The sequence below is a fragment of the Orcinus orca genome, chromosome 2 (assembly GCF_937001465.1).
Source record: "Orcinus orca chromosome 2, mOrcOrc1.1, whole genome shotgun sequence".
NCBI lineage: Eukaryota > Metazoa > Chordata > Mammalia > Artiodactyla > Delphinidae > Orcinus > Orcinus orca.
Genome location: NC_064560.1, coordinates 173,992,361 through 174,018,507, shown reverse-complemented (window position 1 = coordinate 174,018,507; position 26,147 = coordinate 173,992,361). Strand labels below are relative to the sequence as shown.

The window sequence follows — 26,147 nt, the reverse complement described above, 5'->3', positions numbered from 1 at the left end:
AGGAAGGAAAGAAAAGAGGGAGGAGCAGAGAAAGGATCCAAAAAATAAAGAAAACAATAAAACATCATGATACAGAACAGATGTGCTCCAGGGAACTGAGGAATATTTGAAATTGTCTCTACTAGTCTTCAAGACACCAAGACAGAGAAAGAAATCAGCTATAAAACAAAGGTAAGTGTTGTGAACATCACTGAGCCTTGTGTTTACAACATGAATTATGGAATCATTGAGCTACATAATATTGACTGGAAAAGAGGTTTTGGGATGTTCAATTAGCATGTAATTAGAACACTCCATATTAAAAAAGCAATAAAAATAAAATTAAGAAAACAAGAGAAAGGGGCTCATGCTGTACAGCCCATGAATCTCATTGGCTTTATCATGAAAGTTTATTTTTTTTAATCCTAGTACAATCAACTACCAGTTACATACAGTAAAAAAACAAAAACAGCCACAAAGCAATGATGATAGAGATAGTCTGCGACACTGTACAGTGGAGGAAACGTTGTCTGTTGGAGTCCTCCGGCAGATCTCCACCTGGCTTCGGCAGTTAAGCTATCAATCCCTCCCTCCCCAAAGTAGTTAAAAAGAAAAATTAATGTCTTGCTTGGGTAGAGCAAGATCCTAATACCTCTTGGGGACACTGGAGAACTTTAAAAAACTAAAGCAGTAGAAACAAAACAAAAACTGAAATGTGGAAGCAAGGTGACACACAACGAAGCTCCATGAGGCGTTGGCTTCAGACCACCTCAAAGCGAACCACCTGGAAAGAAAAGAAAAGGCTGTCACAGCAGGAAGGAACAGAGAGAAAATTCTGCAGACCTTAGTCTCTCTCATCACTCCACTCCTTACCAAATCTATAGAATCCAAGCTTTTCTTAAGTCTTATATTTTTATAAGTAAGCCAGGTTGCAGAAAATTGCTTCCTTTTCTAATACCCTGTATTGCAAATGCTGGCAACTAGCACATACTTACTCTTTTAGAACCAGAAAACAATACAAGAAGAGAAGCATTTTTAGCAAAGCATGCTGTCTTCTTTATCTCAAACTCTTCAAAACAACAGAGTAGGCTATTTATATGACTGTGTACCCTTACCTTAGAGGAGTAATGACTCCATTCAAAAACTAAGTCTCATATATATTTGGTTCGATTGAGGGCTTTTTCAGCCAGGTGACCACTTTCATCTGTGATCTTCTCCCAATCAGTCTGTCCGACCACAAAACCTATGGCCCTTTTCCTATCTGCATCCTTCTTTTCTTCCAGGTCTGCCCATCTCACCTAAAAAGAACACAGCATTAGGCTGGGCTTTAGAAAAAATAAGTACGCAAAGAGCCTCTTAGCTTTCTGAATAGTCTAATGGGTAGGATAACTAATTTAAAGCCAGGAGGTTAAAAACTTAGAAGTTAACTGTGGAGGACTGAAGAAAGCCATATACCTTAAGTTACAGAAAGAAAACTCTCTAGTCAATCACCAAGTCCTAACCACTCCAGCTCCTGAACAGTTCAGCCCTCAGTTCAGTCCTATCCCCTTCCCCCTCCTGTCACTCCTTTTCAGTTCACTGGCCTCATTTTTTACCTAAGGAAAAGCACTAACCTCTACCTAGTCTTCCTATCTTCATTCGTACTCCCTCCGATCCACTCTGCCAGAGGAATCGTCCTAAAATACACACAGCTTTAAATCTGTGCCCTACCTACAGAATAAAATCCAAGCACACAGGTCCCTCTGCGTCTGGCCCTGTCTATTCTCCTGCAGCATCTCTGGGCAGTACCTATGGCACTTTATACAGCAACACAAAATTACTTCCAGCTCTCAAAGCACACTGGGCCATTTCTCATCTCTGTAAGGCTGCACAAACTAGTCTCTCTTCCTGAAACGTCTTTGTTCTAACCTGGTCCACCCGGCATGAGTCTAGTCATCAACCCTTGCTTTATCCCTCTTGTCCTTTGCCAATCAAATAATTAATCGTTGCTTCCCGGGAGTTACTTCTGGATTTTGACATGTCTAGTTTTGAACTTCCATACTATATTGCAATTATCCACTTACAGATCTCTCTTCCCTAACAGACCATATACACCCTAGATCAAAGACTGAGTTGTTGTTTTTTTCTTTTTTAAAAAACTTATTTATTTTTGGCTGCATTGGGTCTTCGTTGCTACGCGCGGGCTTTCTCTAGTTGCGGCGAGCGGGGGCTACTCTTCGTTGCAGCGCGTGGGCTTCTCATTACAGTGGCTTCTCTTGTTGCAGAGCATGGGCTCTAGGCACCCGGGCTTCAGTCGTCTCAGCGCCTGGGCTCAGTAGTTGTGGCTCACAGGCTTAGTTGCTCCGGCATGTGGGATCTTCCCAGACCAGGGATCGAAACCATGTCCCCTGCATTGGCAGGTGGATTCTTAACCACTGCGCCACCAGGGAAGTCCCGAAAGACTAAGTTTTATTTATCTCCACATAATAAATTTTTTTGAAATTTATCCTTAGAAAACAGGGAGCTGGTATGATTACTTTCATTTATGAGATGAAGAGACCAAGAGACAGACTCAGTTGACACCATTTATGGCAAGATTATAACTACAAATATATAGATCAGGGATATTTTCTATTGGTATTCTGATATTTTTAAAATATGGATTCTTACATGTTATGGTAGTAATTTAAAAAATATAAGCAGATATATCCTCTAAAACATGAAATACTTAAAAGAGACTATGAAACTGTGGTTTGCAATACCTAGTACCAAAGTCTGCAGAGATTGTATTTTAAATATGGCTTGTGATTTATTGTGATTGTGATCTGTGACAAGGAAAGGGAACCGGAGCATGCTCAACCGTGCTGCACCTGGAAATGTGTAATTGCTCTTAGAGGTACACTGACCCTCCCTATTATCATTTATAGGAATGGTAATCAAATGACTAGGCTTCTTCTCCTCCACCACCACCACTGTTTTTAGCAACCAGTTAGCCAAAGATAAGATACACAGTAACAGCTGTGGGGGAAAACTGATAACACCTGACTCTTTTTAAAGTAGATTTTTTGTGGGTAGAAAACCTATGACTCAATTTCTTTCATGGGCCTCAGTAAAAAGCTATTTTAATAAACAATGTGGGCTTCTGTGTACCAAGATCTCTGGGCCTTCTGCCCATTAATGCTGATGTATTTATTTTGACAGATTCATGCACCCCTCTCCCAGCTCTCCCTGGGATCAAGGGTATACATTTTAGCAAAAGATGACTATGGTTAAGGGGAATGAAGAATGGATGGATGGATGGACAGATGGATTGTGGCCACTGAACAAAGAAACGGTAACCAGTCCACAGTACTTCCTTAGCACAGAGTTAAACACTAATCAATCTTGCCCTGAGTAAACTAACAGCTAATTTTTAAATCTGTAGTTTAAATTCTAAGTCTTTAAAACTGATGCTATATCAACATTATTTATTTACATGTCAGGCTCCTCCAGCGGAGGTCCACCCCTTAAGTGGCCTCCAATTGCACAGACCTGACACACAGACATACAACACTGTAGAAGGAATGAATAATTACCAAAAACACTAAAAATATATGGAGCAAAATAATGACTTTCAACTAGAAATAGCTTCTTAAATGTCAGTGTCCCTCCTAATCTTCCTAGAGGTACTTTTACTGAGATTTACAATCTCAATTTTTTGCCATTTATCTTAACTGTAAAAAGAAAAAAAAAGTTATAATAAAGAAAACTCTTGACCAATATGCAAAAGTTTCAGATACATATATTTTATCCGTTGTCACCAAAAATATTTCTGAAATGTATGAGTTCAGCAAACAAGAGAAATGTTCACTTTTCCACAGTTATCAAAGAAACACAAATTAAAGTCCATTTTATACCCAACTAAGCACGTGGAAATTTAAAAAAATAAATTATATTTTAAAACCTAGCCATTTTGGTAAAATTCTAATATCAACTCTACAGAACTACCTTTGTGTTACAGTGTAAATTAATCCCAGAAACCTGCCCAATATTTATAAAAAGCTGAATTCTAGAAATCAAGAGACCCCAGGAGGGCTTCACTGGTGGTGCAGTGGTTGAGAGTCCACCTGCCGATGCAGGGGACACGGGTTCGTGCCCCGGTCCAGGAGGATCCCACATGCCGCGGAGCGGCTGGGCCCGTGAGCCATGGCCACTGAGCCTGCGCGTCCGGAGCCTGTGCTCCGCAACGGGAAAGGCCACAACAGTGAGAGGCCCGCATACCGCAAAAAAAAAAAAAAAAAAAAAAAAAGAGAGAGACCCCAGGAAAGGAATGAGTAATGAGTCCTGCATTCCTGGCTACCTGTAGGATTTCCTTGTGCTCTGATGTTGATTTTGGTAAGTGGTTTGAGTGTTAAAAACTATTTGAAGCTGATTCACTTTGATATAAAGTAGAAACTAACACACCATTGTAAAGCAATTATACTCCAATAAAAATGTTAAAAAAATTACTATCTCCTCAAGAAAAAAAAAGCTATTTGAAATGAGGGTGGGAGGCAAGGAGGAGAGTGAAAAGAGGAGCCACAAGAATTAGGATGTGAACCGCTCATGCTCTTTGTCCACCCAGCTTACAAAGTAAATTACATGGGATCACATACTCCTGACTGAAGAGAGTAACAGTTACCTGACTAAAAATGAACTAGAGAAAAATATTTCTCATTTGGAATTATTCACTGTTACACCAAATTATTATGCCCAAGGAAGAGCTGTTTCTACTTTTCTGTTGCCCCAACCTTAAAACTGGAATAAGAGGTATCAAGACAAGTAGTCCCTGCGTGGAGCTGGGCACATACAGAAGGCCACTAACCAGGTCTCAAGACACAGACAAGGGCAGGTCTAGGGACTGTCTGCAGTATTTGAAAGAGCTTTGAAACCTGGAGTCCTTTGTAATGGTATCCACTGTAATGAAGTTTTACTGGCATTTTTATTCTCTTAATAAATATCCTTTTAATATTGAATTACTAAGAGAATTCATAAAAAGAAATGATGTGTAATGATGATGAAATTATTATTAACTTCATTCTTACTTAGAGAAATGAAAAATGAGATACCTTTTTTTTTTCACCGATTAGATTGTCAAAAGTTAAAAAGTTCAATAACAGCACTGTTGGTGCAAGTGTGGAAAAACAGGCATTTCCTTACATGTGGGTGTATAAATAGGTGCAATCTTTTTGGAAAACAATCTCACAATATCTGTCAGAATGATAAATCATATTCTATGAGCTTGCAGCTTTAAGACTAAAAATATTCCCTAGAGATATACTGTCAAAAAGATGCCAAGATGTATGCATATGACTTTCACCAGAGTATTATATTAGCAATAAAATGAAAACAGCATAAGCATCCACTGATAAGGGACTGGATAAATAACTGATTATTCAGCCAAACAATGGCACACTAGGCAGGCATTTAAAAAGAACGGTAGGGAATTCCCTGGCAGTCCAGTAGTTAGGACTCTGTGCTTTCACTGCCGAGGACCGGGGTTCAATCCCTGGTCAGGAAACTAAGATCTTGTAAGCTGCGTGGCACAGACAAAAAAAAATAAAAAGAACTGTAGGTTTGTATATACTCAAATAGAAAGATCAAGACAGACTAGCTGGAAAAGGTTTATGCAAATCATATGTAATATGATCCCTCTTACTTTATTTTGTTTTAAAGGATATATACAATTATCACTTTTATTGAATCTGACATCTACGTGGAAGACTTAGCCAACATCCTGGCTTCATTACTCTGTTCCCTATCATAGCAAAGCTTCTTCAAAAAGTTATCTACATTTGCTGTTCTGCACTTCCTCATTTCCTATTCTTCTACCATCTGCTCCAAACTGGCTTCTGTCCTTCAACTCTCTAAGAAAGCTTGACTTTTTTTTGATCAAACATCAACGATCTCCATGTTGCCAAATCCAATGGCTATTTCTCTTTTCTCAGTTTACTTGTCTTCCCTGTATCATTTAACAATGGAGTATTTTTTACTTCTTAAAACATTTACCTCTATCTGAACTTCTAAATTTTGCAGACCTGAGTCCTATTATCACTTCTAACTTAATTGGTACCTCCCTGAACTTCTGATTTTTCACTCCCAAGCTTCCATCTCCCCTACTTTTCACTAACTCAGTAAATGGCACCACATACATGGAATGCTTATGGCCAGAACCCTGAAGAGTCACCTTTGATTTCATCCATCCTGGACCCTCTACATCTAATCCATTAAGAAGTCCCATAGATTCTCTTTAATACTCTACTTTGCACCTGGCTCTTTTGCCCCATGACAAAATGGCACAAGCAGCCATTCCAAACTCCTTTAAGTGGACAACATGCTAGCCACGTGAGGTTCTGTTCTCCATTTTTTAAGTTACTTGTACATTTTGATCTGATCATTTGTAAGGACTCTTTTTTTTTAATGTGTAATATGATACAGTATAAACCAAACCACTCTAAAAAAACAGCATTCATATGATTATCTGACTATAACTTTCTAAAACCAGATGCCTAAACGGGCCCTTTATCTGTTGGTAGTTATTGACAGTCTCTTACCCTCTTCTTCCCAGGCTCAGAAGCACGAGTGTCATAATCATCAGGGAGCTGAAGATAATCCTCCATTCTGCTGGCAATAGCCTCCCAGTCACGTTTCCTTTTAGTACCAGTTCTCAAGCCATCCAACTTGTCTGAGGGACAAACACAGAGCCGCAGCATTAAGGAAGAGTGTGAGCTGGCACACGACACAAAAACAAGGGAAAAGAAGGCTGGAACACTGTCAGAGGGCACATCCGCATTTGTGAGAGCAGCATCACTTGTAGATCCAAACTATCTTCTTGGCTGAGATAATATCGAGTTCTGTGCAATTTCCATTGTTTATCTGGTGTTCATACTGGCAGCCTTTACATTACTATGTTGGTTTAAGTAACAAATATGGGCAGAACAAGAGAAGGCACTTGTTTCCTGGCCTCCTTATCCTCCCACCCCACCTAAAATCACAACACTTCAGCTCTCATGTTCTGATGAAAATGCAACATTGGGTTTTTCTAAGAGCAATTTCTTCCATTCTTTCTTTTCTTTAACACAATATTAACACCACCCATTAGATGTGCAGTCATGTGTGTATCGTATTATATGAAAAGCAGGTAGTACAAGAACTTAATGAGCCAAGCTAACGTTCAGAAAGGTTTTAGATTAACAGTTTCTTGGGATTTTGACCACTGTGAGACGATTCGTCATGAGAATGTTTATGAGTAAGTTGATTATACAAATCACCACTTTCTTTGGTTATACTGTGAAGTGCTGTTGACCATCCTGAGGCTAAGGGCTAGTCAGCCAAAGTGGCTGGATCTGAATTTTCTTTCTGAATCCTCAATCTGAGAGGCTTTCCAAAAGCCCCAAACTGTAATCAATTAAATGAACAGGGATTGCTGATTCAGAAATTATTAGATATGAGTTTAGGTGTCTTCAAGAACACACGATGAAAATGTGTGGGGTTTTTTATTGGTTATTAATTCTGATTTTGAATTCTACATGTGAAATATTATGAGTTATACATATACATATATAATATATATATATTATATATATATATATGCACTACACTGAAGCACTAAATTTTTGGATCATCTGTAGTTATAAACACACTATTATTAAGTAGGTCAATAAAGGAAAACCTAAACACTTCAGAAACACACAATAACCACATTTCATTTAAGTCCATAAAGGGTGCAGAGTGTATATATAATAGAAACCTTTTAGGCATCAAGGTGGAGAGAACTTGACATGAAAAGAAAAGTACAATGGAAGCAGGAGGGAAGGTGAGTTTATGCTTCAAATGTAAAAGTTATACACACAACTAACTGTGCGTACCATACAGGCCTCAAAAACCAGGAAGATTTTGCATACTTGGTAAAGCTTTTATTTCCTACGTTCCTCCCCCACAAAAGCAATATTATTGAAATATCAGCAAGGCAAACTACAACACTTTACAAAACCCAAGAAATTTTTATCACATCACTTCTGAAAATTTTTAACACGGATTGAGTTCAACAGGAACAGTCTTCTAATCTCCTCTGTAAATCACATGCTGTACCAAATGGCTCTAACCTACATGTATATGACAGGCCATATTATACAAGATCTTAAAGAAGTGACACCTTGATTGCACAGGGACATAGAATATGGTATTAGAAAACCAACAAAGTCCCACAAACAGTAAAACTGTTCTTAGTTCAACAGTGTACAGTATTAGCAGAAGAGTAAGCAGCTCCAATACACTTATTGAATAAACCTCAAAGGATTTCCAAACTTAATAAGATCAACTTCCACATTAACATACTTCAAAGGAAAATTTCATATTTCAACTCTAAGAATAGAACATGGCCAGGCAGCAATACAGAAGGGCAGTGAGAAAACTGCAAGAACTCTTCCTCATACACTGGGTGTATGACAGGAGTTACACACCAGGAGTCCCATATTTGCAACATGGAAGTTCAGAAGAGCATGTATTTCTAGTCTGAACACCCTTGTTTGTAATGTTTAATTTGAAATTTTATTGTGCACAACATGTTTAAAGTTTCCTTCTTGGGGCTGAAGAAAGGTTCATACCTCTTCCACATGGCATCCTGGAAACCCAAACACACAGATGTATGGCATAAGGTGAAGGAAGAGGAATCTGGGGTATTTGTTAGTTACAGAAGACGACTGGTGTCCAACACACTCATACTAATGATTTTCAGAGGTTTGAATTTCAAAAGGTGAAGTTTTAAGATGAAGATGAAAGTATAAATATCCAACTTGGCAGGTCACAGAATTTTACCACATCTTCAAAACAGTATATATTATTATTACAGCACAACAGAAAAAAAATTTTAGATATATCTATATATTTTCTAAACATAAATGATATTTCTGAAAATTTGATCACAGTGAACACACAAGGGTTACGTGCCTATACAAATAATAATTGCATTCCAACTGTGAAGAGATGAAACCGCCTGACATGTAGAAGGCCAGTACACAATAACTCATAAGCAGAGACAAATGACACTGAGATGAGAAAAGCAAAAGTACTCGATATGAAGAAGCCTAAATTAGGATGACAACAGTCTCAAATATTCTTTTGGTTTTTCAGTTTGAGAAACCAAAATCATGTCAGTGGAATTTAAGTAGCTTGAATGCTGAATCCCAGCATTTGATGTGGCATGTAACACCCACCCTCCTTGCATTAGGGTGCCTGTGTCCCAGCTGGAAAGGAGCCATTCAGGTGCTACTGAAGGTGGGCCACAGGCAGTCTTCAACAACTCCATGACACCCATGCCAGATGCAGCTCAGGCCAGTTCTGAATTTTTCTAAAATTACACCACTTCCAATTTAACACTCACACATAGGCTGAACTGTACACTGTACTTAATGAACACAGATCAAGACTCTACAATGAGATTTAACGGCTCTTTGAAAGATTATAGGTAAGTATTTTCTCACTGGCAGACTCATTTGTAAATCAAAACTCCTCAGTTACAGATTCAGCTTGTCTAGCTCAATGTATGACACTGCTAAAGCTCAGTATGTTTCCACCCAGCATAATCATGTTACCAAGAGTAATTTAAGAAATGTTGGTAAAATACTCAGAAAAATAAACTGTACCTGCTAATCAAATCTACTGAATTTGCTATGATAAGGAAGGCAACATAAACAGGCTAATTCTCAAATGAAGAGCCTCATGTTTCAGGCTCTTCTTCTTTTTCTCAATTGGCTCCATGGGCCAATCTCAAAGAAGCAAGCACTTTCAGGAATGCTCACCCTCCATCTGCCTTTCTCTAAAGATGTTTAGCTCTCAAGGTAACACAGTGGTGCAAGAGGCAAGTCATTATACGAAACATCGCTGTCACAGACAAAAACCCAACGGCAAACATGTAAGAATTTATTTCCTAGATTCATTACTAGATCTTCAGTGCCTTTAATTGAAACGGTTTATTTAACAGTTCTATTTCTGGATCACTGTCTAACATTCTGCCTTTAAAATGGACTAAATTTATATAAAATGTATTTTCTGAGAAGCAAATAGTAGATAGGCCAGAATTTTTTCCAGAAATTGATACCAAGATTAATGTCATATTATCTTGAATACTCATCATAACTAAATTCCATTTTCCTTTCTCTTTAGAAATTAGAAAGGAAAATAGAAAGTGGACTAGCTCAGGTTAAAAAAAAAGCATTATCCTACATAATATACTACATAAGGCCTCTAAAGATTATATGCTTAGCTAAAATATTTCACAATCCCCATGTCTCTTTAATTACCATTTCTCTTTGCCTCAAAAGTTAATCACTACTTAGAGAACCAGAAAATAGGGAAATGATCTTATAGTCTTATAGGTTATTCTATAAGTACAGAACTTCAGATTTAATCTAATCTTAAAATAAACATATCTAAAGCATTATTATTAAAAAAGTAACTTGTGCTTGTTATTTTCCTACATATTTAATTGCATTTAAACACTTATGAATACTTTAAAAGTTTAGGGAAGGAGATGGTTTATTATTAAGATTTCCCACAGAGGGAGGACGAATGCAAGAATATGTCAGAAACCACATTATCATTTTCACATGCCATACACTAGAAAAAAATCCTAGACTTTGCAACAAAGCACCTATCGCAACAATATGGTAATACTACAGTTTACGGAATTATCTTTTCACATAGGACCTGGTCGTCATCAATGGCTCACATGATCAGCTGGGCAAAATAAAAAGCATAGACTATGCAATTGTGTGTAAAGTGCATCCCTCTGATGTCAGAAACACAGATAATATGCCCCAAACAGTGAAGTAGCTAAATGACTCAAATTTGTTCTATAAATTTAAGATATATTTCTATGGTTACTTCAGCTTTGGAGTTCCAGTATAATTCCAGGAGAAGAAATGCAGAGACCAACAGTCATACTTCATATATTAGTAAGGTCCATCTTTTCAAAAAATCTTATACCATTATCTTAAATTATTTACTAATACATCTTAATCAACATGTTAAATGGTTCTCTTTAGGTGAGGTAAAAAAAAAATTGTTCTGCAATATTACCGTGAAATATTGGGGTAAAATCCATTGGATATGTATGATTTTCTGCTTGACAAAGAACCCCATGTTAAGCAACTCCAATTTTTGATTTAGACAATAATTTTCACCAGTCTACCTTGTAATCTGGCACTAAAGGCAAGCTGGAGGAAAATTTAAACGGAATCTTACAAAGCGGGCTCCTCAAAGACCTGAATTATATATCTACCTCCCCAACTCAGAAACTCTAATTTATTATACAAGGAAAATAACTGCCTTTTAATTAATTTTTAAACTTCAATATTTATTATTATTACTACCACTATTACCCAAAGTATTCATAATCAGGTTCAACTTTGGACTGCAGTTAAATATTTTTTTAAAAAAGTAGAAACCTCACCTACACCAACATTTCTGATTAATATAAATGAATGGATTTTAGAAGTGACAGTGTTTTATTACTAAATTTATCACATATTTCCATTTACTTTAAAAACTTTAAGTGGTACCGAAGGTAGTTCTTTTAAAATACTCTTCTTTCACTCTGTCACAAGACATAAATGAAAGCCAACAAAATAGACTGAGGATGTAAGGTAGGCCAAAAATCTTCATTTAAGCAGAAACTTTGGGAAATTTGTTCTTCTTACAGCAGAAAGATCTATGACCATTACCATCAGGTATCACATATAAAAACAGGAAAAAGGAAATACCCACCTAGCTTTGCCTCAGATGTGTCCATCTCCCATTTGCTTTTCGGAATGTAACCCTAAATCGTACACAGAGAGAAGCTCGAAGGGTTAGAAAGAGACACATACATGCACATCACTTTTGAATTGGAAAAGCATTAAAACTGGGAATGGATTCAGTTTCCACTCACTATTTATAAATATATCCTGAGGGAAAACACAGTCTCATTATCTTTGAAGAAACTGAATTACCAAATTCACCAAACTTCACTGCCCAGATTTCAGAATAGTCACTTTAGAGTGGTATCATGAAGGCGCTTGGCGGCAACTACAGTTCAGGACACACAACTGTAGTCTGAACAACAGCTATATAGCCAATGCGGTTAAGAATGTATGGTAGTTACTGTGCTCAATTAATATCATTCAGAGTAGCAGAGAATTTATAATACTAGCTAGGTTATTTTCTAAATACAACTGCTATTATCAAGTGATAGTAGCCATGAGGTCCAAAGAGTGTTCTTCAAGACAGTTACTTTATATTCCAGTGTACTTTTAGATACTCAAAAGAAGGGAGAAAACTTGGTATCACTGAACACAATTATGAAGTTCAACTTCATTTTAAAATGACTCAATCCATTTACCAGTTAGATCTTACAAAGACTAATTTTACTGAATCAATTTCAGAGCATTACTTTTTCATCAGTTGGAAACTAGATTATTATTTCTGATGTCTTTTAAAAAATTACATCTTTCTATTATATGAAAACCCAGAAATCTCCACAGGCAATTTATATCTTATTTAATAAAATAACTGGGTGGTTTATTTCAAACGAAGTCCGACATAAGATTTTCAAATTTCACAATGTACCTATTTAGCTATGTAGTAAGCCTTTCAGTTTATTCACCTAGCAAGCCTTTCAGTTTATTCACCTAGCAAGTGTAGTAAGCCTTTCAGTTTATTCACCACATAATTCACTGATTCCCCCTTTCCTTCATTTGGACTCTGTTCTCTATTAGGTCTTAACATACAGAACTTTAATATTAGGTTAGGACTTATTATATAGGACAGGTTCATCAAAGGTGTCAGCATCTTCTTTTAAGAATCCATATATCTTTCTACTATTGGGAATGTTCAAGTTCATAGAATAGACTGACACACGGGTAAAGTTGGAAAGTATGTTGAACACTTCATGACAATAGCTTCTGTGTAAGAGTGTACTAGAGTATCATCATTCTTCCAGGAAATCTACACGTTTTATACATTTCTAGTCTTTAAGCCAGACTAATAATTCAATTTCAACTAATTAGGCAGTATTTCAGATTATAAATTATACCATCCTTTCCAAATACATGTTTAGAACAAACCAAGACAAAGGCTGAAATGATGGTGCTAAAAGTTTAGTACTGATGGAATTTGTACAGTTGTGTCTCAAAAACTCATCTGAAAACCTTAAACATCACTAGAATAATATATTTATAAATTCTGAGTCAGATCTATGAGGTTCACTGAAGCACTAAAGAAGACAAAATATCATACCAATGATCCCCCCAAAGGAGTCTCTTAACCAAGAAAAGTTTGGATTTCACCCAGCTATAGTAATCAGTACAGAGTAGAAAATGTAAAGTTCAGTGAAAATTCCATTAAAATGGTCTGAATGACACAAGACTTGCTCTTAACCCTTTCCAAGGGTCAATTCTCCAAGAATCTTTTACTCTTGGAATAGAACCCAACAGTAGAAGATCTCGATTCTGCATTTTGAAAAAAGGTTAAGAGAAGGTTTATAACATAAAGATAAGCAAAATGAGTACATTAATTTCCCCCTGCTGGAACCATCTTTTTCTTCCTTAAAACTTAAAATCATTTTCTCACTGTTTGAAATATTAGGCTACTTGGAAATAAAAGAGATAGTTCAGCAGGGTAGAGTTCTAAGGCTTCATTGCCATGTTTCTGATGAAAAAATATAGTATTACAGTGTGTTTCACTTTTAAAAATAATAGTACATTCAATTAAAAGTTCCAAGTTTTGACCTACACCTAAGCAAGTCAGATGTTATGAACCATATGCTGAACTGAAATCTCCACAAAAGGAAGACAGAGCTTCAGAAAGCTAACATTAGAGACTTCTCACATGATCGATTGCTAGTACACACGCTGCCAAGTAGCTAAACTGGTCATTAGCCATATTCCAGGACAGCGTGGACCTTTAAGTGAATTTCCTGCCTACGTCTTAGATCATGTATGTCAAAATACAACCTAATTAATAAAAATACTTTGTTTAAAGAAAAAAAAACATAGGAGACTCAAATGCCATTAACTTTAAAGCTTATTTTTTAATCCACATATGAAATCTAGGAATGTAGAGATTGACACCATCTCTATGCAAACACACAGTTTCTATTCAGAGTCCTCTATAACACACATGGGTTGATGGGACCACTCCTTAGAGAGAATGTATTCTCTAGGGGTTAGGAATCAGGGTTCTCGCTTTGCACATTTTCAGAAGAATATGAAAAGCAGCTTTAGCAAGGGCTGAAGTATTAAATAAAACAAATAATATTTTGAATTTAAAAAGCAACACTATTCCAAGGCACTGCTAATCTCTGTACCCCATTAGCAAACACTGAAAATAACGTAAGTCTATAGGTCGCATATTCTTGAATGACAGGGTAAAGGCAGACATCACTACAGAGGTGTGATCAAAAGCATTTACAGTAGGTACACGGGATCTTTGAATTCGCACTACGTAAGCCTTTAATCAGCCTAAGCAAAATGCATTGCCTACACAGTCAAATCATTTTCCCCATCACTTAATAGGATAAAATGCGGAAGAACAAATCCAGCAGTCAGTGGCAACCCTCTGCCTCCTCATTCAATAAGTTCTTCTGCCTCAGTTTATAGAAAATCAATTTTGAGCTCTTATAGCGAAGAAGAGACAATTATGCATACATTGGGTAGGCTGTACCACGTATCTGCTGGAATGTAAGAATACCCTTTCAAATGTAATCGATTTTCTTAAAAAGTGTATTCCCCTAGAGCCACCCACAAATAGATGAGTGAGTACAAGGGTAAGTTTCTTAGCATTTTAAAAATTTTCTTGTAACAACACAGTAGAGGGTTCTTTTCCTTTGGTCAGGGGAAAAACAAAAAGTATCCAAAAGTCTCCTTGAAGATGATTATGGGAACTTTTACCATTAAGGTGCAATATCAACAATAGTCATCTGATCACAGAGCTGAATTTAAACCCTTAAGAATTTTAATAAAGAGACACTTTGTTCAAAGTGGTTGTTCTGTCTCCTACCAGTTCGCTTTCCTCTTCCTCTGCATCTTTCTTTTCATCCTTCTGTTCTTCAATATTTGCATCAAAATCTTCCATCTCCACCTACAATACCACAATAATCACACACAAAAAGACTGAGTTAACATCTAGGAAAATGTTGAGTCCCTCACTGAGATATGAAATGAGCACAGTTGCCCAGAGCAAGACACACAGACTTGCTGTTACATGCTAAGTAATTTCTAACACCCTAAACTTTGAAACAGAACTGACAGACAAGATGATATTCCTGCTTTTCATTTTCCTGGGATATCCATCTTTGTAATTCTCTATGAAGTTGAGTACAATGATCTAAATTGATGGTTATCTGTTTTGAATGACAATGGATTACTAGGATTTCTTTTTAAAACCTTTAGCAAGTATTTTTTCAATCAAGTAAAACAGGTATGATTCAAATTTCAAAATGTAAGAAAGGGTATAGTGAAAAGTCAGATGATAATAGCTTGGCCCAGAATAGTAGCAATACAAATAGAGAGTAGATAAATCAGAGAAGTATTTATAAGGTAAAACTGACAAAACTTGTAGACTGACTACATGGTGGAGGGGTAGAATCAAACACTGGTACAAGGGGAAAGTAAAGAGTCAAAGATAATGGAGAGTAGAGAGTCAGGGTTTCAGCAACCAAGTGGACTGATGGATCTAATTACTAAAATAGAGAATGTGAGAAGAGGAACAGGTTTGGATGAATTACATATTGAATAGGTTGAGTCTGAGGTGTACTAAGATAATACATATTTTTTGGTAGAGAATTTGGAAAATAATGGTAGAATTATAAATATCACCCACAACCCCTCCACACAGATATAATTACTGTTAAGATATTGATGAAATTCATACCAGGCTTTACAATTTAATATTAAGGGCATAGAAGTGGCAATCCAAGGTACCAAAAAGCCTGATTATCGATACAGAATGTGCAGATTGAATATAGAGCCTAGGATAGAGCCCTAAAGAACTCCAGCATTTAAGGACTGGGTAGCAAGAGAAGCCAGCAAAGGAGACTGAAAAGGGATGGCCAGAGATGCAAGAGGAAAACCAGGAGAAGGCAGACTCACAGAAGCCAAGAGAAAAATGGTTTCAAGAAAGTGGACATGGTCAACCATGTCGTATGTGGCTGCAAAATTAAGCAAGAGAAGTGAGAATTGTCCATTGCCATGGAAATCTTTGGTGAGAGAGTCTCTAGAGAATGGCTGGGGCAGAAGCCAGAGGAAATGGGATGAAGAGTGGCATGGGAGGTAAAAACACATAAAAATACAGTGACAACATTGAGTACAGATAACTCTCATTCACAGGAAGAGGTCAAATGAAACAGAAGTATATAACTGATTAAAAGAGAAAAATCTCCCCTTTTCCATAATAAAGATTTATTTATTTCAAACTAGTAATTGATTTAGACAAGAATTTGCAATCTGTGAAAATCTGTCGGGGAACAGGATATTAACAGTATCAAAGTATCTCCCTACAGATTACTTATTAGGAAGAGAAAAATGCAGAAAAATTTGATGGATATCACCTGAACCAAGTGATCAACACTTAAATCACCAATAATGAAATAAGACGACATCATATGACCCCTGATATGATGCAGTGAGAACACAATGTCCCTTATGTAGAATTCCTGCTAATGTTTAACCTAAAGCTAATCATGACAAACCCAAATTGAGGGGCATTCTACAAAACAGCTAAGTGGCCTCTACTCTTCAAAAATTTTTTGTCTTTCATGACAATGACATAGCTGAGAAACCATTTTTTGTATTAAAGGACTGGATCCTGGATTTTAAGAAATTCTTATAAAGCACAGTATGGGAACAACTGGTGAAATATGAATATGGACTGTATATGAAAGAATTCAGGAAATTTATATTACCTAATATAGTATCTTATCAATGTTAAATTTCTTATATTTGATAATTGAGTCTTCTAGTTTTGTAAGAGAATGCCCTTGTTCTTGGGAGATATCTACTGAAATATTTAGGGCTAAAGGGTTTATGAGGTCTGCATTTTAACTCTCAAATGGTTCCACAGTAAGAGGAATAGTAGTAGTACTAGTAGCAGTAGCAGTAGCAGTAGTAACAAGAAGAGGAAGAAGAAATCTAAATAGAGAAAAATGAGACAAAATATTAACAACTGGTGAATCTCAACGAAAGTCATGCAGGTGTTCTTATATTGGGTTGCCCAAAACGTTTGTTAGGGTTTTCCATTATGGAAAAACCCAAACGAACATTCTGGCCAACGCAATACTATACGTGCCATTTTCTGTCATTTAAATTTTTTTCAAAATAAAAAAAGGCGGAAAAAGAGGTCGCTTTTGCACTGCTTTCGAGCCAAAGGACGCTCACCTCTTCAATAGCAGCATCTTGCAGCAAAGAACGAATGTCCAGACGCATCATATGACGAGGCGCCGTTTCCCAGTGATCAGCCATCTAATTGAGAGATTCAGGAGGTCACGTTATCTCTGGAAACTACTCAAAGAAAGACCAAGAGAATATCCAAGACAAATTTAACTAATACTGTGAAGTCTAACAGGCTAGTTCCAGGAAGAGCTAGGACACCTCGTACCCTTAGATACAAAGGGTAAGAAACATTTACTAAAGCAGGTAGAAAATATATTTTGAAAGTAAAGGGGATAAATAAGAATTTCCAGACAACAGTGATGAAACAGGCAAAATGAAGTTTAGAATATTACACCCTCTGTGCTTCAAAAAAATCACCTTATTTATTTCTTTAAGCTTTCTTCCATGAATATTCCTCTTGCTACAAGTCTGGTTATCTGCACTCATTTCAGCCAAATACACCTAAGAAAGAATGAATAATGATTAGGCAAACAAATGCAGCACTTACATGATAACATAAAGTACTCTAAAGTTCTTTTAAATCTATACCTCAAATCCCTTGGTTTTTGCTGCACTCCAAAACTGGTCAAAATGTCTAACTCTGTCATTGATGGCATCCAGGATGATGAAAGGGAAAAAGCCATCATCCAGAGTCTTTTTGAAAGTTTTGAACATGCTGGTGCGGTAGGTTTCCTCCATCTCAGCTTCATATTCATATTCCATTACCTAAGATCCCCCCAAAGAGATATGGAGTTAGCAAAAGCAAAGAATCATCTTAAATCTCTTCCCTTGTTAGCATTTGGATACAGACAAGTTTCTAGTCTTTCCTTCATACCTGAGTACTAAAGTTTGTGTTCAAAACAACCACGTTTCTCTCTGAACATGTTTTCCTTTCAATGCTATTTATGAATCAGGATGTAATCTGAGAGGAATATACCATACCTTTTTTTTCACTTTCTTTCCAGAATCTGGATCTTTTTCTTCTTTTTCCACTTCAGCGATGAAGTAATCATCCAGGCTTAGAACTCTGGGTGCAGGTCCTCCAAATTCTACCTCCTTATCCTGAGAATCATATATTCAAGAAAGTTAAAGAGAATTTATGGAATAAGTTAATAAATGTGCACAAAGTTTTTCCTGTGGCTAAATACCACGCAATCTTCTTGTGGTTTCAAATCAAGCAGGGGCAAAGTATCTGCCTAAGCAGATCAAAATTTATGATATAGCATCTACCAGATGGGCCAACTAGAATGGATCAAATGGGAAATAGCTGTATCAATATCATATAACTTGCTAAGAAGGCAAGTGGCTAACAAAAGCAACTGATTCTTTCACTTTCCCATACTCACTCGAATAAGTTTCGCAACATGTGTCTTTCCACTGCCAGGCAATCCTCTCATTATAACAACAATCTGAAACACAACGAAAAAAAAAAATCACCCAGGGAAGATTTTATTTCACAGTGAGATCTTAGAGTTAACAATGACCTATCATTCTCCAGGACAGACCATATGATAGGCCATGAAACAAACCTTAATACATTTGACAGCATAGGAATAATACAAAGCATGTCTCTGACCACAATGGAGTAAAATTAAAAATTTGGGAAATTCACAAGTATGTAGAAAGTAAACACCATACTCCTAAATAACCAGTGGGTCAAAGAAGAAGTCAAAAGAAAAATCAGAAAATACTTTGAGATAAACAAAAATGAAGACACAACATAAGACAGTGGAAGAACAAACTAAACCGAAAGCAAGCAGAAGGAAGGAAATAGTAATATTAGACCAGAAGTTAATAAAATAGAGAACCAAAAAACAAAGAAAAATCAATGGAACCAAAAGCTAGCTCTTTGAAAAGAGCAACAAAATTGACAAACCTTTAGCTAGACTAAGAAAAAAGAGAGAAAATTCAAATTACTAGAATCAGAAAAAAAGGGGGGACATGACTGCCAACGTTACAGAAATTTTTTTTTTTTTTTTTTTGCAGTACGCGGGCCTCTCACTGTTGTGGCCTCTCCCGTTGTGGAGCACAGGCTCCGGATGCGCAGGCTCAGTGGCCATGGCTCACGGGCCCAGCCGCTCCGCGGCATGTGGGATCTTCCCGGACCAGGGCACGAACCCGTGTCTCCTGCATTGGCAGACGGACCCTCAACCACTGCGCCACCAGGGAAGCCCCGTTACAGAAATTTTAAAAGGGTTATTTATAAAGGAATACTATGAACAACTGTATACCAACAAATTAGATAAATGAAATGGACAAATTCCTAGAAAGACACAGCCTACTGAAACTGACTCAAGAAGAAATAGATAACCTGAATAGACCTATGACAAGTGAAGAGATTTAATTAGTAGTCAAAAAACTGCTAAAAAAGAAAAGCCCAGGCCCAGATGGCTTCTTCACCAAATCCTAACAAACCTTCAAAGAAGAATACCAACTCTTCACAAACTCTTCCAAAAACAGAAGAGGAAGGAACAATTCCCAACTTATTTTATGAGGCCAGCATTTCAAATCAAGCATATAATCTGATACCAAAACCAGACAAAGACATCACAAGAAAATTACAGATATCTCTTAGGATTATGGATACAAAAATTTTCAACAAAATACTACCATATTGAATCTAGCAACATATAAAAAGAAGTACACAACATGACCAAGTAGGGTTTATCCCAGAGATTCAAATTAATATCTGAAAATCAGTTAATGTAATACATTGTATCAATACAATAAAAAACAAAAAAATCTCAATGCAGAAAAAGCATTTAACAAAATCCAACATCCTTTCACGATAAAAACATTCAACAGGGGCTTCCCTGGTGGCGCAGTGGTTGAGAGTCCGCCTGCCGATGCAGGGGACGCGGGTTCGTGCCCCGGTCCGGGAGGATCCCACATGCTGTGGAGTGGCTGGGCCGTGAGCCATGGCCGCTGAGCCTGCGCGTCCAGAGCCTGTGCTCCGCAACGGGAGAGGCCACAATGGTAAGAGGCCCACGCACCGCAGAAAAAAAAAAAAACATTCAACAAACTAGGAATGGAAGGGAACCTCCTGAACTTGATAAGGGACATCTAATGAAAACCCACAACTAACATAGTACTTAATGGTGAAAGACTGAAAGTTTTCTTTCTAAGATCAGGAATAAAACAAGGATGTCCACTCTCACCACATCTATTCAACACTGTACTGGAGGTCTAGCCAGAGCAATGAGGCAAGAAAAAGAAAAAAGGCATACACATTGTAAAGTAAGAAGTAAAACCATCTCCATCTGCAGATTACATGATCTTATAGATAGGAAAAACCCTAAGGAATCCACGAAAAATCTATTAGAACCAATAAATGAGTTCAGCAATGTTGAAGGATATACAATCAATACGAAAAAATCAACTGTATTTCAATACAACTGAACAATCCAAGAATGGAATTAAGCCATCTATATCTTCCTTTTTTTTTTTTTTGGCAGCACCGTGTGGCTTCCGGGATCTCAGTTCCCCGACCAGGGACTGAACTCGGGCCACGGCAGTCAAAGCACAGAATCCCAACCACTAGACCACCAGGGAACTTAAGCCATCTATATCAATAATAACATTACACATGAATGGATTTAAACAATCCAATTAAAAAGCAAAAATTATCAGACCGCATAAAAAAACATGATCCAACTATATGCTGTCTATAGGAAACATACTTTATTTGTGTCACTGAAAGACACAAATAGATTGAAATTAAAAGGATGGAAAATGATATATCAACAGCCACAGGAAAGCTGGAGTAACTATACTAATAATAGATGAAACAGACTTTAAAACAGTGACATACATATATATACAGAGTCAAACTTCTGATGGAAATCTCCCGTTTTATTTAAACGGAACCATTTTATTTAAATGGAATCTAATTATTTTGCAATATAAGATAAATTTAAGAATGTATACATATGGAGGAAAATAGGTCTAAACTAATCAAGTCTCCTAATTCTCCCTCTTTTAGTTCCACATACCATAAAACCAAATCCTCTTTTCCCTTCTTCAAATTGCAATTAATTGAGTTCTTATGAATTATTTTCTAAAATTTTCAACATTTTTTTCTGCCAAGCAATTAAGCTCTAATTTCTTAGATTCTATAGGGTAGGCAGTTTATGAGATTTTATGATGATCTGGAGATGCCTTTAATCTGATATTAATACTATGTCACACGTGGAAACAACCTAAATGTCGTCCATCAACAGATGAATGGATAAAGAAGATGTGGTACATATACACAATGGAATACTACTCAGCCATAAAAAGAATGAAATAATGCCATTTGCAGCAACATGGATGGACCTAGAGATTATCATACTAAGTGAAGTAAGTCAGAAAGAGAAAGACAAATACCATGATATCACTTATATGTGGAATCTAAAGTATGGCACAAATGAACTTAACTACGACACAGAAACAGACTCACAGACACAGAGAACAGATTTGTGGTTGCCAAGGGGGAGGGTGGGGGAGGATGGACTGGGAGTTTGGGATTAGCACATGCAAATTATTATATACAGAATGGATAAACAACAAGGTCCTACTGTATAGCACAGGGAACTATATATATTCAATATCCTGTGATTAAACCAAAATGAAAAAGAATGTATATATCCGTGTAGCTGAATCACTTTGCTATATAGTAGAAATTAACACAACATTGCAAATCAACTATACTTTAATAAAATAAAATAAAATTTTCTTAAAAATTTAAAAAAAATACTACGTCACTGAAAAGTACAGAAATTCTGTTCAGGATACTAAAAAGATTTCTTATCAGCTTCATTTGCAAGAAAGCTAGTCATTTACATAGGACTTACTCTCTCAGGTCTGCTCTCTCGGCCAGGTGGTTTCAAAATATCATCCACATTCTTAGATTCAGGTTTCTTCTCAACCCGCGGAGCTGGAGGTGGCTGGTGGCTTAGTGAAGGAGCTGGCAGGGGCATTCGCTCCTCTGGGTAAGTTCTTCGTTCTCCTAGGATTCCAGCAGTTGAACAAATTACTATTTATACAGTAATTATTTAAAATTTTAACTCTCTCCACTCCTCCTAAGGTAATATAACTTATGGTGATTCGGGGGCTACTTTTATCCTTAATTAGAGATAGTTTAAGATAATGTAAATCTATTGAAATCAAGAAAATGAAAAGATTTAGGTATGATTTCAGGCAAAAAGAATGTTCTGAAAAATACTGAATTCATCCTTGTTTGTACTAAACTTAGGAAAAAAGTTAACAGAACACAGAAGAATAACATGTACTCCTGAATAGTCCTGAGTGTGATTTATAGTCCGTCTGTATGTAACTTCTGCTTTACAATATTGAGAACAAGTCATCAGCTTAGGAAAGCTTGTTTGTATAAGTAGGTGTGAATTTCTAGTTTAAGTGTAATTTATAACAGTGAAAAACTAAAAGCAACCTAAATGTCCAAAAATAAGAGTCATATATCTCATCCACTTGATGGACTATCATAGAGCTATTAATATGATAGGTTTATGTATGGAAAAATGTATATAGTACACAATATCAATGGGAACAAGCACAACAAAGAAACTGTATTTATACTTTGATTACAACTTCATTAATATGTGTGTGAAGAGAGAATGACAGGAAATATACAAAATTACAATAGTTGTAGTATGGTAGGTGGTGGGATTATAAGCGATTTTGTTTCTAGCTTCAAAAATTTCTTTAAAAATGTAAAAAAAGCAATTTACATTTTATTTCATCAATTACATGGCTATTTTTGGTGATAACATTGTCACCTCTGAGAAATCTGTGAGTGCATTTTACTCTGAAAGTTTAAATCCATAACTACAATGGAAAGCATCTCATGTTGCTTTCAGTTCTCAGCATCTTTAGAGTTAACAAGGCACTAATCTACCTCCAAACATGGACGGTCCTTCATAGGCTGGTCGGTCAGACTTCCGATCATAGGATGGCCTATCAAATCCCCCTCTTCTGGATGAGGAATGGTCTTTTTTGTCTCGATATGACTGAGTCCTAGAAGGTTTAACAGGAAGTGCTTTGGTAAATGAAAAACATATGGAGGTCTCTTATAATGCAACACCATTATCTGCCCAATTTTTTCTATGGGTACTTATTATACATAGTCAATACTTATATTTTCATTTTGCTTTCCCATTTAGATCTGCCGTGCATACACACATCCACAGAACTCACAAATTGCAAAAATAAATTGTTTGCCTGTTAATTAAGCAATGACTACAACTTTGTCAACAATACTCTTTCCTTTCCTTTCTGGCTATCTCCAGCTCCCATTTAACTCTCTGGAATTCAAGCTCACAAAACTCAACCACCTAGTTTCCTGAAAACTGGTACTCTTCCCTCTCCAGATTACACACACATGCATGAGAAAAATACATCATTTACTAAAGTTCCTTTAACTACACTGACATTTGCTGAACTTAAGTATATGGTAATTTGCACACCTGGCAAAGATATTTCTCATAGCATAGCATACCTATCATCTCGAGGTCGGCGTTCTCTGTCAAATCGATCCCGGTCATAGTCAATAACACCACGATCCCGGTCTCGATCTCTATGTGTCTCCCGATCCCTTTTGAAATCTCGATGATCTGCCATGACATTACTTTGACGATCAAAATAAGGCTCACGATCTCTGTCTCTATCATAACGATCTCGTTGGCCTACATGCTCTATAAAAACAATATAAAATAAGAACTATATCCCTTTTTTCTGAAATAAAAGCAGAAATGTACAAATCTAAATTTAGAACTAGCATAAACTGTTGCCCTAAATTCAACTTATAAATAAATCTTTTAGCTATATTAAAGGGAGGCCCACATTCTAAGAGGCCTTCTGTGAGCTGGCCCCTGCCTAACCCTAGTTCCCTCTCTGATCTCACCTCCTACTACCTTCCCCATCTCTTTGTGATGCAACCACACTTTCCATTTCCTGAGACCTACCACCTGCTGTTCCCTCTGACTGGAACCGTCAGTTTGCAGATGCTTCATGGTTGACTCCTTGTCATTCAGCTCTCAGCTTCACTGTCATAGGGGCCTCCTCTGACCACTCTGTCTAAATTAACCACCTTCACTATCCATCACATCAAATGTTTCATTGTCTTTATAATACATTCAAAGGTCTGAAACGATCTTGTTCATTTATTCTTTTTGTTTGTTTTCCCATTAGAATGTAATTTCACAAGCACAGAAACTTTTTTCTCTTGTTGAATTCCCAGTGTCTAGAACAGGGATTAGCAAACTTTTTCTGTAAAGGGACAGACGGTAAATGTTTTATAGGACATACAGTCTTTGTCGCAACTACCCCAGCTCTGGTTTGTTAGCATAAAAGCAGCTGTAAACAATAGCTAATGGGAGTGTGTCTATGTTCCATTAAAACTTTATTTCTGGGAATTCCCTGGTGGCACAGTGGTTAAGAATCTCCCCACCAATGCAGGGGACACGGGTTCGAGCCCTGGTCTGGGATGATCCCACATGCCGCACAGCAACTAAGCCTGTGCACCACAACTACTGAGCCTGTGCTCTAGAGCTCATGAGCTACAACTACTGAGCCTGCGTGCCACAGCTACTGAAGCCCGTGTGACTAGAGCCTGTGCTCCGCAACAAGAGAAGCCAATGCAGTAAGAAGCCCGCGCACCACAACGAAGAGTAGCCCCTGCTCGCCACAACTAGAGAAAGCCCACACACAGCAATGAAGACCCAATGCAGCCAAAAATAAATAAATAAATTTAAAAAAAAAAAAGGGAGGCCCAGATAACCTTACCAAAAGGGAAATCATATGATAATTGGGTCCTAAAAGGTTTAAAAATACTGATCTCTCTGGGACTCCTACCTGTTTCAAAAGTTGATCTTTCAGGTAGTGGATCTGGACGCAGAGTTATTCTTTCTCCATAGGGTATCTGCTCAACTTTATTTGTGGATATGTCTGGTAAACAAAATCAGGGATAAAAACACTGTAAGAGTGAAGCTTAAGGAAGCCAAAGCTGAAGCTAACAATTCCTTTAGAATCCCAAATACAAATTTGCCACTTTCACTCACCTCGGCCATGGCCATAATCGACAGTCTGCTGCACTGGCGGTGGTTTGGACATTGGTGGCATACCCATAGGCACCGGGCCAGGAGGAGGGATGGAAGGGTGAACAGGTGGGGGTGGTAACACTGGAGCAGATGGAATCGTTGCAGCTTCAGGTTTAAATTCCGAATTCAGTCCTTGTTCATCATTTGTATCCCAGAGGCCATAGAAAGAATCTTCATCCCAGCGTTCTTGTTCCATAGCTGAAGTCTGTGGCTTTATCACTGGAGGAGGAGGTGGCGGCGGAGGAGGAGGGGGTGGCGGTGGCGGTATTGGGATAGGCGGCCTGGTCACAGGAACAGATGATCTTGCTGGTGGAGCAGAGGGTCTTACAATTGAACCTGGTGGTTTACCCATAGGAGGGGGTGGTCTATAGGATCCTGGAGGCTGGAGAACAGAGTAAATGGCTTAACGAATGAGCATACCATCATGTTTTCACATATCAGTAGAAATTAAAATCTGGTTCTCAATCCACAGAAGAAAAATTTGATATATTGAACTTACTCAAAATTCAAAACTTTTTGTACTTTAAAATACACCATTAGGGAGAAAATATGTGCATATCACCTATCTGATAATGGACTTGTATTCAGAATATAAAAATCTCTTATAAGACAAATAGTCAAAAAAATATGGGCAAAAGATTTGCATATATTTTTCCGAAGAAGATATATG

At 37.2% G+C, this 26,147-nt stretch overlaps 1 protein-coding gene across 7 annotated transcripts in view; it reads right to left on the bottom strand.

Annotated features, from left to right (window-relative positions):
- Positions 1-347: 347 nt before the first annotated feature.
- Positions 348-26,147, bottom strand: part of YLPM1 (YLP motif containing 1) — a 66,808-nt gene continuing 41,008 nt past the window's right edge. For 2 of the 7 annotated variants that reach the window (XM_004262241.3, XM_033405403.2), the window contains exons 7-21: positions 25,439-25,859; positions 25,233-25,325; positions 23,878-24,073; positions 23,278-23,396; positions 22,217-22,371; positions 18,728-18,790; positions 18,324-18,443; positions 17,931-18,107; positions 17,760-17,843; positions 17,388-17,471; positions 15,013-15,093; positions 11,743-11,794; positions 6,531-6,661; positions 1,095-1,277; positions 348-763 (exon numbers count right to left, since the gene is read on the bottom strand). In XM_004262241.3, the coding sequence (XP_004262289.2) occupies positions 1,131-1,277; positions 6,531-6,661; positions 11,743-11,794; positions 15,013-15,093; positions 17,388-17,471; positions 17,760-17,843; positions 17,931-18,107; positions 18,324-18,443; positions 18,728-18,790; positions 22,217-22,371; positions 23,278-23,396; positions 23,878-24,073; positions 25,233-25,325; positions 25,439-25,859 (1,923 nt within the window). In that variant the 3' untranslated portion in view covers positions 348-763; positions 1,095-1,130. Of the gene's footprint in view, positions 764-1,094; positions 1,278-1,845; positions 5,513-6,530; positions 6,662-7,870; positions 8,600-11,742; positions 11,795-15,012; positions 15,094-17,387; positions 17,472-17,759; positions 17,844-17,930; positions 18,108-18,323; positions 18,444-18,727; positions 18,791-22,216; positions 22,372-23,277; positions 23,397-23,877; positions 24,074-25,232; positions 25,326-25,438; positions 25,860-26,147 lie in introns of those variants that run through there. The other 5 variants (XM_033405165.2, XM_033405216.2, XR_004476714.2 and 2 more) reach the window with 5 other exon arrangements.